This window comes from Micropterus dolomieu, linkage group LG09 (genome assembly GCF_021292245.1).
Source record: "Micropterus dolomieu isolate WLL.071019.BEF.003 ecotype Adirondacks linkage group LG09, ASM2129224v1, whole genome shotgun sequence".
In the NCBI taxonomy this organism is placed as follows: domain Eukaryota; kingdom Metazoa; phylum Chordata; class Actinopteri; order Centrarchiformes; family Centrarchidae; genus Micropterus; species Micropterus dolomieu.
The window spans coordinates 29,159,868-29,172,688 of NC_060158.1; the positions used below are offsets into that span (position 1 = coordinate 29,159,868).

The 12,821-nt window shown below is 40.2% G+C and overlaps 2 protein-coding genes across 2 annotated transcripts in view; one reads left to right on the forward strand and one right to left on the reverse strand.

The window, feature by feature from the left end:
• Nucleotides 1-12,821, reverse strand: part of LOC123976309 (ankyrin repeat and MYND domain-containing protein 2-like) — an 817,726-nt gene that overhangs the window by 57,872 nt on the left and 747,033 nt on the right. The gene's annotated exons all lie outside the window — the stretch shown is intronic.
• tspan13b (tetraspanin 13b) overlaps nucleotides 781-12,821 on the forward strand; it is a 13,787-nt gene continuing 1,746 nt past the window's right edge. Inside the window, exons 1-6 of the mRNA XM_046058050.1 lie at nucleotides 781-971; nucleotides 2,519-2,686; nucleotides 4,048-4,128; nucleotides 8,559-8,672; nucleotides 8,862-9,138; nucleotides 9,252-9,363. Of these exons, the coding sequence (XP_045914006.1) occupies nucleotides 909-971; nucleotides 2,519-2,686; nucleotides 4,048-4,128; nucleotides 8,559-8,672; nucleotides 8,862-9,138; nucleotides 9,252-9,363 (815 nt within the window). The 5' untranslated portion in view covers nucleotides 781-908. The remainder of the gene's footprint in view (nucleotides 972-2,518; nucleotides 2,687-4,047; nucleotides 4,129-8,558; nucleotides 8,673-8,861; nucleotides 9,139-9,251; nucleotides 9,364-12,821) is intronic.

Consider the following 12,821-nt stretch of genomic DNA (forward strand, 5'->3'; position numbering starts at 1 on the left):
TTCAATATTATTCATGCCAGAAGCATTTACATCAATGAAACTAAAACTGATAACGGCTGATACACTTGTATAATAAGAATATGTAAGGCTGTGTTGTAATAAATAGGGACACTCCTCACTGTTAGGTGGATTTAAACTGCTCACAGCGCAGACTGGCTCAGAATCTGTGAAAGATGAACAAACCAGCTATATAGAATTATTATTGTTTCAGTTGACAGTCACTGAGATTTGCATGGTTTTATACTAAAGGTGGTGTGACCTTTGAAAGGAATAGCATGCAACCAGCATGATAACTATTTCTGTACAGCCCATTTAAAAAGGACATTACCATCAACTGAACTTAATAATAACAGAATATCACCATCTCATCGAGTATCCGCAGCATGGAATGAAACATAGGCTGCTCTCCACAGCAGAGCCCATTGGCCAACCAGCCCACCCAACCCAGCATGGAGATTATGTTCTTACTTGATTATGCCAGATGCCCCTCCTGACGCAACACTCCCCATTTATCCAGGCTTGGGACCAGCAATGCACTTGATGCGAATGAGAAACCATTCCTTTCTTAACAACATACATCGGTATGTTCCACTGGACATATTTTATTTAGTTGTGTTAACCACCTTAAATAGTTATTTCCAGAAAATATTGGGAAATGATTAAAAAATTGCAATGCATGCTTTTATTTTGAAGGGTTGGTCTGTAACTTCCTCTATCCTCCTGTTTTATTGTTTGGCGCTGACGCATCCAGCTCCGTCCTGTCCAGGTTAGAACCGCAGCTGAGCCTATTCCAGCTGGGAAGCGGAATTATTGCCTCAGCGGGGTTTTGTTTGTCTGGATTTTCTTTCTGGAGCCGAAATATTTAAACACTTCTATTACGGGTTTATTGTGTTTATTTATTGATCAAGATGGGCTGCGCTGGATTCACCTGCTCCAAACACTCCCTGTGCGCGCTCAACATCCTCTATGTTGTGAGTATCCACAGCAGAATGTACCATATGGATTATTATGCTGCCGGTTTTATCAGTAGACGCAGGGTTTGTCCATCATGTGATCGTGTAACGTTAACTTCAGTGTAAGAAACGTCCTGCGGTGAACAGCACGCTGATGAGGTCAGACACCACCTAATCAATTATTCACTGTGTAGCCTAGCAGGATCAGATGCTCACTCTGTCCATCAGATAACACATTTTAAACAGCAGGAGGAAACCGCTTTTAAAGGTCTAACTGTTATTTCCCTCCGCTGCATGTCCTGGCAGTACAGAGTCCGTCCTGTGTGAGCTTTGACTGCAGCTCTGATAGCGCTTATCACCGCCCGTTTCTCAACCTGGACGATAGCTGTGTGTGTGTGTGTGTGTGTGTGTGTGTGTGTGTGTGTGTGTGTGTGTGTGTGTGTGACCCCTACGGGTTCCAACACGGTTTTATTGCATAGTGGCCCTACACAGCTGTTCTCTGGAGGAGATTTGTCCAATCTGAGAAATTAACTGATGATGTCAGAATGATGTCATCATCATTACTACAAATTAATATTGTTTCAACAGACTATTTTGATATCTTGGCCTGCTTCAATCAGGGCAGATCTAGGTTTTTCTTAATAGTAGCCATACTTTACACAGCAGGGCCCAGTATTATTTTGGGGGGTTTTGGGGTCCTCTCCCTGGAATATTTATTAGATAGGCTGCTTCATTTTATGCATCATGGTGACTATTTTTGCATGTAAATTCTACAAAACCTACCAAACAGCAAATCAACCAGGAGCCGAGCTGTCTTTGAAAATGATAATTGTAATATAATTATTCAGTTGCCAAAGAACAACATTACAGTACAGTTAAGTCCCCCAGTCCCCACATCGATGTTGCAGGCTCTCGTACAATGTTTGGCCTCCAGCTTTCAAAATTCAGCCAGTGAAGTGCTCTGAAGCGAGGAGGGGCCCTTCAGGTTCACAACCACATGATCAATGAGCACTTTTCCCTTTATATTCAAGCATATTTTGCTTCTGCACTTTAATCTTAAATGCAGCGTTTTTACATTGTAGTGTTGTTAGTTTTATTTAGAAAAGGATCTGGCTGCTACTTCCACTATAAATGATATTTAATGTTGGCACATTGGATAGGTTGGAGGGATTTTGAAGGACACAGATCTGTTGTCCAGAATGTAAATACTATGTTTTGCACTTAACAGCTGGCTGTGTGTCACTGCCACACACAGTGTTATAATACATCGTAATAAAGCTCCATTTGGAACCAGGACAGAGTTCACATAGGAGAATAAGCTGATCCAGCTGTTAGTCTTACTGATAGGGTTTTATCCTCTCTTTTTAAATTGAGGCTGCCTGCAGCTAATATTTTTATTTGATATTTACATCTTAAAATGATTGCAAGGATTACATACATCCCACAATATGTAAGGCTGAGTCCTTAGCTCTCTCTCTCCTGCCTCTGTCACTATCTAATACAGGATCAAAAAAATGGAATCAAACTTGTAGCACAGAGACTCAGTCTGTGTGTCTGTTCTGCAGATGGTGAGCCTGCTGATGATCGGCATCGCAGCGTGGGGGAAGTGGTTCGGTCTGGTCTCCAGTTTCCAGGTAGTGGGAGGCATCATCGGTGTGGGCGTCTTTCTCTTCTTTGTGGCCCTGGCCGGCCTCATGGGGGCCATGAAGCATCACCAGGTCCTGCTCTTCTTCGTATCCTTCCCACTAGACATTCTATGGCTGTTATGCGTTTAACAACTCATTTTGACATGATTACCAGCCGGAAAATGTGATGTGGTTGACCTGGATCAGTATTTTAAAAAGGAATTTATCATGTAATCACTCTGCTGTTTTGATTTCTATGGGTTAACGCTTACAAGCAGTTTCCTTTTTGGTCACAAACTAAATGTCCCAGCAGGTGTTTTACTTCCGCTGTAAATGACAAAACACCTGCTGTGAAATCAGTGATTGGAGTGTGGCAGGACTTTGTTCTCTGGATAAATAAGTTAGCTTGATTTGATTGTTGACAATTTAACACAAGTGTTCAGTTTGTCAAAGTTGACTTTAAATGCGTCTGGAGTTATGGTCAACAAAACCCTTAAAGGAACACTTTCGTGGATTTATTTATATAGCGCTAATTCATAGCAAAAGTCATCTCATTGCACTTTTCATATAGAGCAGGTCTAGACTGTACTCTTTGTAATATTATTTACAGAGACGCAACAGTTACTAGGCGACACAGTCAAAGAAAAACTCAGAGGGAGATGGAGAGGGATAAGCCCACAACACAATATCCACACAGGAACACTAGGACTAATGATAAAAAGCTAAGCTAGGCTAACTACATCCTGATTACAACTCTGTACTTATTACACACACGCAATTATTATTCATGAGTATTGATCATGGTTTCAATTCTCTGCTTGAGCTGCCTGTACCCTAACCCTAAATGCACTGTAATCCAAGATAACTTAATCCAACCAATATTGCCACGAGTACGATGTAGACTTACACTATGTGAAAAGTGCAATAAGATAACTTCTTCATAATTTGGTGCAATAGAAATAAAATCAATTTTTAACTATTGAACCCAGAATTATGTGAGGAATAAAACATTATGTTACAGTTTTTATGTTCTGATAGTGGCTGCTGCTTGATGTTGTGAAATATGAATTTGGAGAATGTTAGAAACACTAATATTCTGAAAAGGATTTTCAGTGTAGAATATTTAGAGGAACACTTTACACTGCTTATGCATTATGTGCCTGATTAGTTTGTTTGTGATAGGGACGGGCTTGGGAATGAATTTGCACGTCGTGTTTGTGACCCACAGCTCCACTGCTCTCTTCACCTTCATGTTTTTGAAAGTCTGTTTTTCATTCATGTATGCATGTGCAATACGATCCAGAGCAGGATCGTATTTCATACTGCAGTTGCAGAGACAGTGCATACAGCTCTTTGATTCTGCTAATGCACAGTGTCAACTTTATACGCAGTGGTTTAGTAACACTGGCTTCAAGCAGGATTACTCTGTACGATGTGTGTATTTGTTGTTCTTTGACAGTGAAGCTCAGTACATGATCGTCCTGTTCATGGTGTTTGTTGTGCAGTTCTCTGTTTCCAGCGCCTGTTTGGCCATCAACAGAGAGCAACAGGTAAGAGGACAAGCTTCACTTTGTCCATTAAAGCAGCTTTCAGTTGCATAATCCATCCTTTACCTTTACCACTGTTAAAAACAAGGACTGGCAGTCATCCTGGGTCTATTATCTTGTTTGATAATGTGTGTTTATGTATGTGTAATGATAAATGGCAAACTAGAACTAGATCTGTTTTGTACCAGGAAAAAGAAATATAAATGTCTATATCTGCAGTAGCTTTAACAGACCATACTGTAATGCAGCGGTAAAGGTGGGTTTAGACTGAAGTGAATGTTCACCTCACATTATTTTATACTTTCAGCTGCAAACATTAGTTAGGTAGCTAGATTGATTTTGTCACAGTTTAGCAGATTGTTAAGTGAATCTGAGTTTGGAACTCCCTTCTGCTACATAGCAGACAATATACATTACATACACAATATAGAAGAAATTATAAAAATGGTAAACAGAAATAAACTATAATAATATATATAATATATAATAATAATAATAGCAGGGCTGAGGATGAATTAGAGTACAAGAGTCTGATAGTTTGGGGAAAAAGCTGCTCTGCAGTCTGGTGGTGTGGCAGCTGCCTGTGACTAAATAAAATGACATAGCTGGATGTTTTTCTTTGGTTTAATAATTGGGCCAAAAAGAGGAGTACCATCTTACCTTTGCCAGTAGGACTGTGCTTGGGCTTGTGAATGAGCAGGTGTCGCACCCAGCCACTGCAAACTGTTCATCAGCTTCTCGTGATTTATAACTTTTGAATTCACACAAAGTTCGTCCCAAAACGACGTAATGACAGTGCCCAGGTATGTGAATGGCAGTAGTGCATCTGGGTCTGTAATCCTGTCTTGGTCTGCCAAGTCATATGGATCTACATGGTTATTAGTTTGTCCTTGGGCAATATGCTGAACCCCAAATTGCTCCTGAAGACTGTGCCATAAGTGTGTGAGTGTGTATGAAGTACTATTTGTTTCTGATAAGCAGTTGGCACCTCTGCCGTCAGTGTGTGAACGTGACGTGTATTCCCGCTGGTAGGGCCTTGCTAGCGATTCGGTCTGGGCTAAAAACCAAAGGAGAAAGGACCTTTGCTGTCAGGGCCCCCACACTCTGGGACTGTCTACCAGAGAGGATCAGGCTCAGAATCTGTTCCTGGTTTCATCTTACTTCTACAAAAACACTTTCATTGTGTGATGCGTAAATTATTTCTCCATTATTTGTACAACGACTTGTTTATGTCGTATTTATTGATTATAAACCACTGTGTGACGGGTAATTAACTTCTCCTTTATCTTGACTGGTTTAAAATTTCACATATATCCTGCATTGCACATCACTGTGTGTCATACAGATTTTTATTTGACTTTTACCTTAATGCTGTAAAGCACATTGTTACCTGTATTGAAAGAGCTATACAAATAAAGCTGTTATTATTATTATTATTATTATTATTATTATTATTATTATTATAGTGTAAAGCACTTTGAGTGCTCAGAAGACTAGAGAGGCGGTACAAGCCATTTACCATTTCCTTCTTTCAGATTTTACTGATCTAAGCAACTTTTTGGCCAAACAAATGAGAAAAGGTAATTAGGTAATCACCATAGCAACCAGTCTCATAGAGCGCGTACCTCACAAGGTGATGCCCCAATCCCAACATGCAACACGGCGTGACATACCTTCACACCAACCGTGTATGTTTGTGTGTGCTGACAGCTCGGCCTCAGCCTCTGAGTGGTCTCAGAGTCGTGCCTCAGGATAGGTGTTCATTTCTTACTCAGGTTGAGACATTTTAAACCTTTTCATCTCAATTTGTGCCACCTAGGGCAAATTTGTCACCATTCTTTGACTTCATTTGCAGCCGTGCCACCTCTTGCGTTATGTTTATTATTAACACACATTTGCAGGGAATCTTGTTGTCACTGGAGACGTAGCAACTCTTGCAAGCTAAGAACAAGCTTGCCTGTTAACGAACATTGTGTAAATGAGAGACTCACAAGTTTTTGCAATGGTTTACGGGACTTTGAGCATAGTAAAACATTTTCGTATGTATCTGAAATTTTGGAAGTGTGGGGCATACAAAAGAAACCCCAGAAAATGAAAGAAAAATCATTTATTATATTTCTCCACAGTTGGAGAATAAACTTAATGACACATCTATTTTTATTTATCAGCTGTTTTGTAAATAACTACAAAGCTTATAGAAGAATTACGCCCTCTTTTTATACAGAATTGTTCATTTTCAACCTTTTGTCTACTCCCTGTTTTGTGTCAGTCCATCATCACCTGCTATCCCACAGTGCTTTGAGGAGGCAATTTACTTGCGTCCCACAGAAAAATAAATCAGGGTGAACTTGAGCAGCTTCATTCCATTCTAAAGTCTAAAATGTGTCATTTATTTGCCTTAATTTAAATAACCAGTGTGTTCTTTGTAGAAGTTTATTGTTGTTTATTGGAGCATTTAAACAACCCACCTCAACTTCAAAGAATTCAGAGAGTGTCATGTGACCACATCGTATTTGCCCAATAATTCAGTTTAGGTGGTCCTCAGCCACCAAATCCTGTAAATATTAAACATCCCAGACTATAGTTAGATATTTTATTTATTTAAGATATTTAATGCAGTACGAGCAGCCAAGGGAACATTTTCCCTCTCCTTTTGATTCCTGTCTCAGAGGAACAGTGATGAGTCACCATTTGAATGAAGAAATGAATGTGAATAGTTCAACAAAAACCTCAGCATCCTCAGGGAACATCAGCCATCACCACTAATTCAGCACAGCTCATCTTCCCTTCTCAGGAAGTGGCTTGTGTTTGTGTTTGTGGTATCAGTAATGAAGTGGAAGTGATTAGTGAGCACTGTTTAAACTCTGATGCTTTTGCAACCAGGACAAAACACCTTTCTGATGCCACTGATGATAAGCAAATAATGACATCAAACCTACTGTATAGGGTTGTAAAGTATACTAGAATACTTTACTTTAGTAAAAGTAGCGTTACATTTAAGATTTAATTCAGTTAAAGATAAAATTAAATTACTTGGGTAAAAATGTACTGTAAAATGTGCTCTGAGTAAACAATATTAAATTTTTCTATAGACGGCACTTTGCAGCCTGTGGATACAACTGATTATCAATTATACAGCAGCCTTCCTCAGTGTAGCATCTCTGGAATTCACCAGAGAAGAGGACACAACTCAGAAATGACCAACAATAAGTAAAAAGAGGTTTAAACTCTGCAGGTGCAACAAGCATTATGAGTCTACAGAAACAAATAGCCTGCCACTTTGACAGCAGCATCACCAAAGCAACCAACACAGAAATGTATAAACAAGAATGACTCCACAAACACGTATGCACGCAAAAAGAGAGCTGCATACGTTGCCTAGCAACATTGATGTTGTCTTCTGGAGAGAGTTACCACCATCACAGTGAGTTTGTCATTGCGAAGTCCTCCTCAGTCTGCTCTAGGTTAAACTTCTCTGCTCGTTCATTCTCAGAGCTGAGAGAGCGCTCTGCAGTCACATCTGGGATTAGCAGAAACAGCAGAAAGGCCTCACTCATCTCACTGAAAGTTAAGTTCCTACGTGAACATAGGAGTCACCGCGGTATACGATCCACCGTGACGATGTTTCAAACCCTCTGTGGGATGTGCAGCACCATACCATTAAGAAAATGGAATCTTTTCTTCCACTGAACAATTCACCTTTCAAATACAACCGTACTCTTTCTAATATATACAGGAGAACAAATAAAAGACCCTCAAGTCGTGTGCAGCTGCTGCAAGAGCAATCAAAAGTTTGATTTATTTGGGTTTAAATCCCTAAGGGGTAGAATCCTGTTGGGTTTGTGCAGGTTCATTATTAAAATTATTGTTATTATTTGTCTTATGCCACAGCTCAAACTGCCGTGAGCTGGAATGAGCTAGAATCGCAAACCATGGACCAGTAATGTGAAATGATGTGCAAGTGCTTCCTCAGAAATATGAGCCCTATAGGTATCAGCACAGATAGGAGTCATTTCAGTTAAAAAAGTTCTAAAAGTAAGACCAAAAATGTGTTGCTCAGTAAGGACTGTTACAGCTTTGATTGGGCTCAGGTTTGAATGCATCCATACACTTTGCAAATGTTTTGTCCTCTCAATCTATTTTGTACAGATGGAATGACAAATAGACATAAACTTGATACTGACCCCCTCTGCTATTGGAAGGTACATTTAGGTTTTATAGTTGAAAGTCAACGGTTGAAAATAGCAATTGAACACTTTGCACAGGGCTGCATGACCAACACAACTCAGATTCTGCTTTTTCCCTAACGTTTTGGCAAGAAAACAGTGTTATTGTTATTTAAACACTTACAGTAAGACAGTGTGAAATAAACACCTCAAAATGCAGTAACTGATTCAGTAATGCTTCATGTTGCTCTGGTCTGTGTGCTGCAGGACCACCTGCTGGAAGTGGGTTGGAATAACTCTCAGAGCACTCAGAGGGATGTGGAGAAAAGCCTCAACTGCTGTGGCTTCAAACAGGTGGACCCCAACCTCACCTGTGAAGCTGTGAGTTTGCATCACAAAATGTTTCCTGCCCCCCATTACATTTAAGTATGTTAAAATAAACCGATGGATTGTCAGTTGTTGGGATTGCATCATTTGGAGAATAATTCATTTTTAAATCATAAAAGCCTCTAACCCTGCTGTCAGAAGCATTTGCATGATTTTTCTGTTGTGTCTGTTGTTCTCCTGCAGTCGTGTTTCCCCAACCACTCGTGTTTGCCCTGTGCAGAGAAGATCCAGGAAAATGCTGGCGAGGCTCTCCGCTTTGTAGGAGGGATCGGCCTCTTTTTCAGCTTCACTGAGGTGAGCCATCACAACCACAACACTGCTGAGGATGGTCAGATGCTATGCACAAGTATTAGCGTTAGTAGTATTGGTAGTCACATTATTTGTAAAAGTATTAGTAATAGTAGTAGCTGTAATTGCAGTAATAATAGTAAGAAGAGTGGTGACAGTTATGGCAGCCACAGTAAATGTAGATGTTGGTGGTGGTGGTGGTGGTAGAAGTACAGCAAGAGAGAGAGAGAGAGAGAGAGAGAGAAACATGGTATTACTTGTACAAGATTTCTCACTGTCTCTCAGGATACAACCCAATTTTAGTGCCTACATTGACAGTGAAAACTGTTGGCCGGAGTAGAAACGGGGGAATCATGGTGTGGGTCAAAGGGGACGCCTCCACAGTCAAACAAGGGAAGTCACACATCTGGCTAAAACTAAATTCAAGTATCAGCATGGAAAAAGACATTTATCTTTGTGCAATTTATATTCCACCTGTAGAATCTCCATACTATTATGAGGAAATATTTAGCATTCTCCTCACAGAAATCAAGCCCAGGGAAATGTGTTACTACATGGAGACCTAAATGAAAGAACCGGTACTGAACACGATATTGTAGACCCACAAGGTAATAATCACATGTTTGGCCAGACCCCCTTGTACATCTCACAGTGGAGACTGACTCCTTCGCTTTCTAAGCAGTCACTGTCAGGCAGCAAACCCCACTCTCAGACCACAACCAAATAAATGTGTTTTCTGAAAATTCCTGAAAACCCTAGAAGAACAAACCAACAGAGCCCTCTAAGCTGTACAAACTCAGTGAGGTGTACAGATGGGACAAATTTTGAAAGCTCTAAATTCAACAAAACTGGTCAATAAAATAACAACCTTTATCCAAAACCAAGACAACACCAATAAAGAAGGTGTGGATAAGGCTGTGAGAGATGTGAACCTCATCCTTTATGCAGCTTTTGAGGCTGACCTAAAAATGATAATAATAATAATAGAAAACCAAAGAAACAGAAACAAAATGAGAAATGGTTTGACCTTGAGTGCAAAACCATCGAAAGGAACTCAGAACGATGTCCAATCTGAAACATGGTCAACCTGAGGACCCAGGTTTGCATATGAGATATTGTGAAACCCTCAAACAATACAAAAACACTTTCAGAAGTAAAAAACAAAACTACACTTACAAAACAAAGATTTTGGAAACTCCACTGACGAAAATCAATTCTGGTACATGTGGAACATATTAAGCACAAGCAAACCACATGCAGCCCCCATCCAAACAAATTAAAATCACAAGCTGATCAGAGAAAAACCCACCATATTGGAAACCACTATTAAAGAAAACCAAAACTCACTCGATTTTCCAATCTCAAGTGAAGAATTAATCTTGAAAATAAAATCTCTAAAAACATGAACGGCATGTGGTGCTGACAACATTTCAAATGAAATTATTAAAAACAGCACTCCTGAACTGCAGATGGTTGAGCACAAATTATTTAACACTGTTTTAATATCTGGCTTTTTTCCTGGCACTTATACAGAAGGATCTGTGTGAGCAGTAAGCTGGGGAGGTTATTCTGTTGCATTTTAACATCAGAATATTAAACTTCCTAAATGAACCCAGCATCTTGAGTAAAAACCAAATCAGCTTCCTTCCAAAGCATCGCACTGCCTACCACATTTTTCACCCAAACGTGTACATCAAACAAAAAATGGAAAAATAGTTGCCTGTTTTGTTGACTTTAAAAAGGCATTTGATTCTATTTGGCCAAATGGACTCTATTGTAGAATCCTCCAAAGTGGTATAGGAGGAAAGGTATACGATCGATCAAATCCATGAACACGGAAAACAAGTTCAATTCAATTCAGTTTTATTTATATAGCTCTAAATCACAACAACAGTTATCTCTGAGCGCTTTTCATAAAAGAGCAGGTCTAGACTGTACTCTGTGATGTTATTTACAGAAGTCCAACAGTTCCCACCAAGAGCAAGCACTAGGCAACAGAGGCAACTTCCTTTTAAGAGGCAGAAACCTCGAGCAGAACCATGGCTCAGGGTGGGCAGCCATCTGCCTCCACCGGTTGGGGGTGAAGGAGAGAGTGAGAGAGAGAGAGAGGAACAGAGAGAAAGAGGGAGGGGGATGGAAGGAGAGAGAGAGGGGAGGGAGGCAGCCTAAAAAATATACACACAGAGGTACAGACAGTAAGGGTGATGTTGCTATAGACTAAATGACTAAATGGTACCGATATTTATAGTAGTGTTAATGATAACAGTCGTAATGTTAATGATTATAATAACAATAATAATAATAATAACAATAGGACTAGTAACAATAGTTGCAGCAGAGGGTGTCGAGCAGGAACACGGGGGCAGCAGGTGACCCGCAACCACAGATCCAGACTCCACAGCTCCAGAGCCAGAAACACCTGCAGGAAGTGATAGGAGGAGAGAGGAGAGGGACGAAAAAGCACAAGACTACCAGAAAGGGGAGAAGTTGTGTTAGTAACATGCAATAATGGGATGAGGTTGCATACAGAGGGAGAGAAAGTAGAGGAGAGAGGAGCTCAGTGCATCATGGGAAGTCCCCTGGTAGTCTAGGCCTATAGCAGCAAGTGCAGCATTAAAATCAGTGACAAACACACCAATTTTTTACCCAGTGGAGAGGCGTTCGCCAAGGCTGTAATTTGAGTCCCACTTAACATCTCCATAAACCAGTTAGCAGTACAGTTGGACCAATGTACAGCACCAGGACTCCAGCTCCAAAATGGAGTAGTCAAGTCTCTGTTATATGCTGATGACCTGGTGCTGCTATCACCCCAAAAGGAGGATTTATGTAGGATTTTTATCAGAACTTCCTGAATTTCTATCTACTCTGGTTTTAAATTATGACAGAATTGTTCTTTGTTGCGATTTTAATATTCATGTTGATGACCCCACCAATGTTAATGCAACTGACTTTTTAAATATGGCCACTTCTTTTAACTTCAAACAACATGTCAAAGGGCAAACCCATAACCGTGGTCATACACTGGACTGCATTTCCTCTGTGGAATTAGTGGATATGACCATATCTGACCACATGTATTGTTTTTAGCTGTGATTCACCTGTTACTCATGCCGCCTCACGAAGCTCTGTGTGTTCTCGCATCTTTAATGAACAAGGTGTTTCAAAGTTTTGCGCATTCTTTCACCGCCAAAGCCAACACCTGTCTGATTCCAACACCAACAATCTGGTCGATCACTTCAATCATATCTGCTTGTTGTCACTAAATATTACTGCTCTTCTAAAGGTTAGGCCTACGTCTAAAGCTAGTAAGCAACCCTGGATAAATGACAGCATTCGCAGCCTAAAAAGGGAATGCAGGAAAGCAGAGCGCAGATGGAAAAAATCCAGTCTCCAAGTCCATTACCTCAGTCTGAAGGATTTATTAATTAACTACAATAACATGGTTAAGGATGCGAGAACACACAATTTTTCTGAACTCATTACTACACATAAACACAATCCCAGGTTTCTGTTTAAGACTGTGGATCAGCTGGTAAACCCAACCCCTCCTTGTGCCTCAGCTGGAAGTAATGATGACTGGTAACTGTTTTTATCTTATTTTACCAATAAGGTGGTGTCAATCAGAGCCTCTATTACCCCCGTGGCCTCTTACTCAGAGGTTCCTCACCAGGAACAACAGAGTTTTAACCAGTTTTATCCCATCGACTTGTCTGAGCTTTTAAAAACAATATCACAAATGAGAGTGCCCTCCGGCCCACTTGATATAATACCTACAAAATTTTTACTAAAAGTAATAGATTCTGTTGGGCCCCATTTGATCTCTGTTTTCAACAGCTCCCTATCTACTGGTTGTGT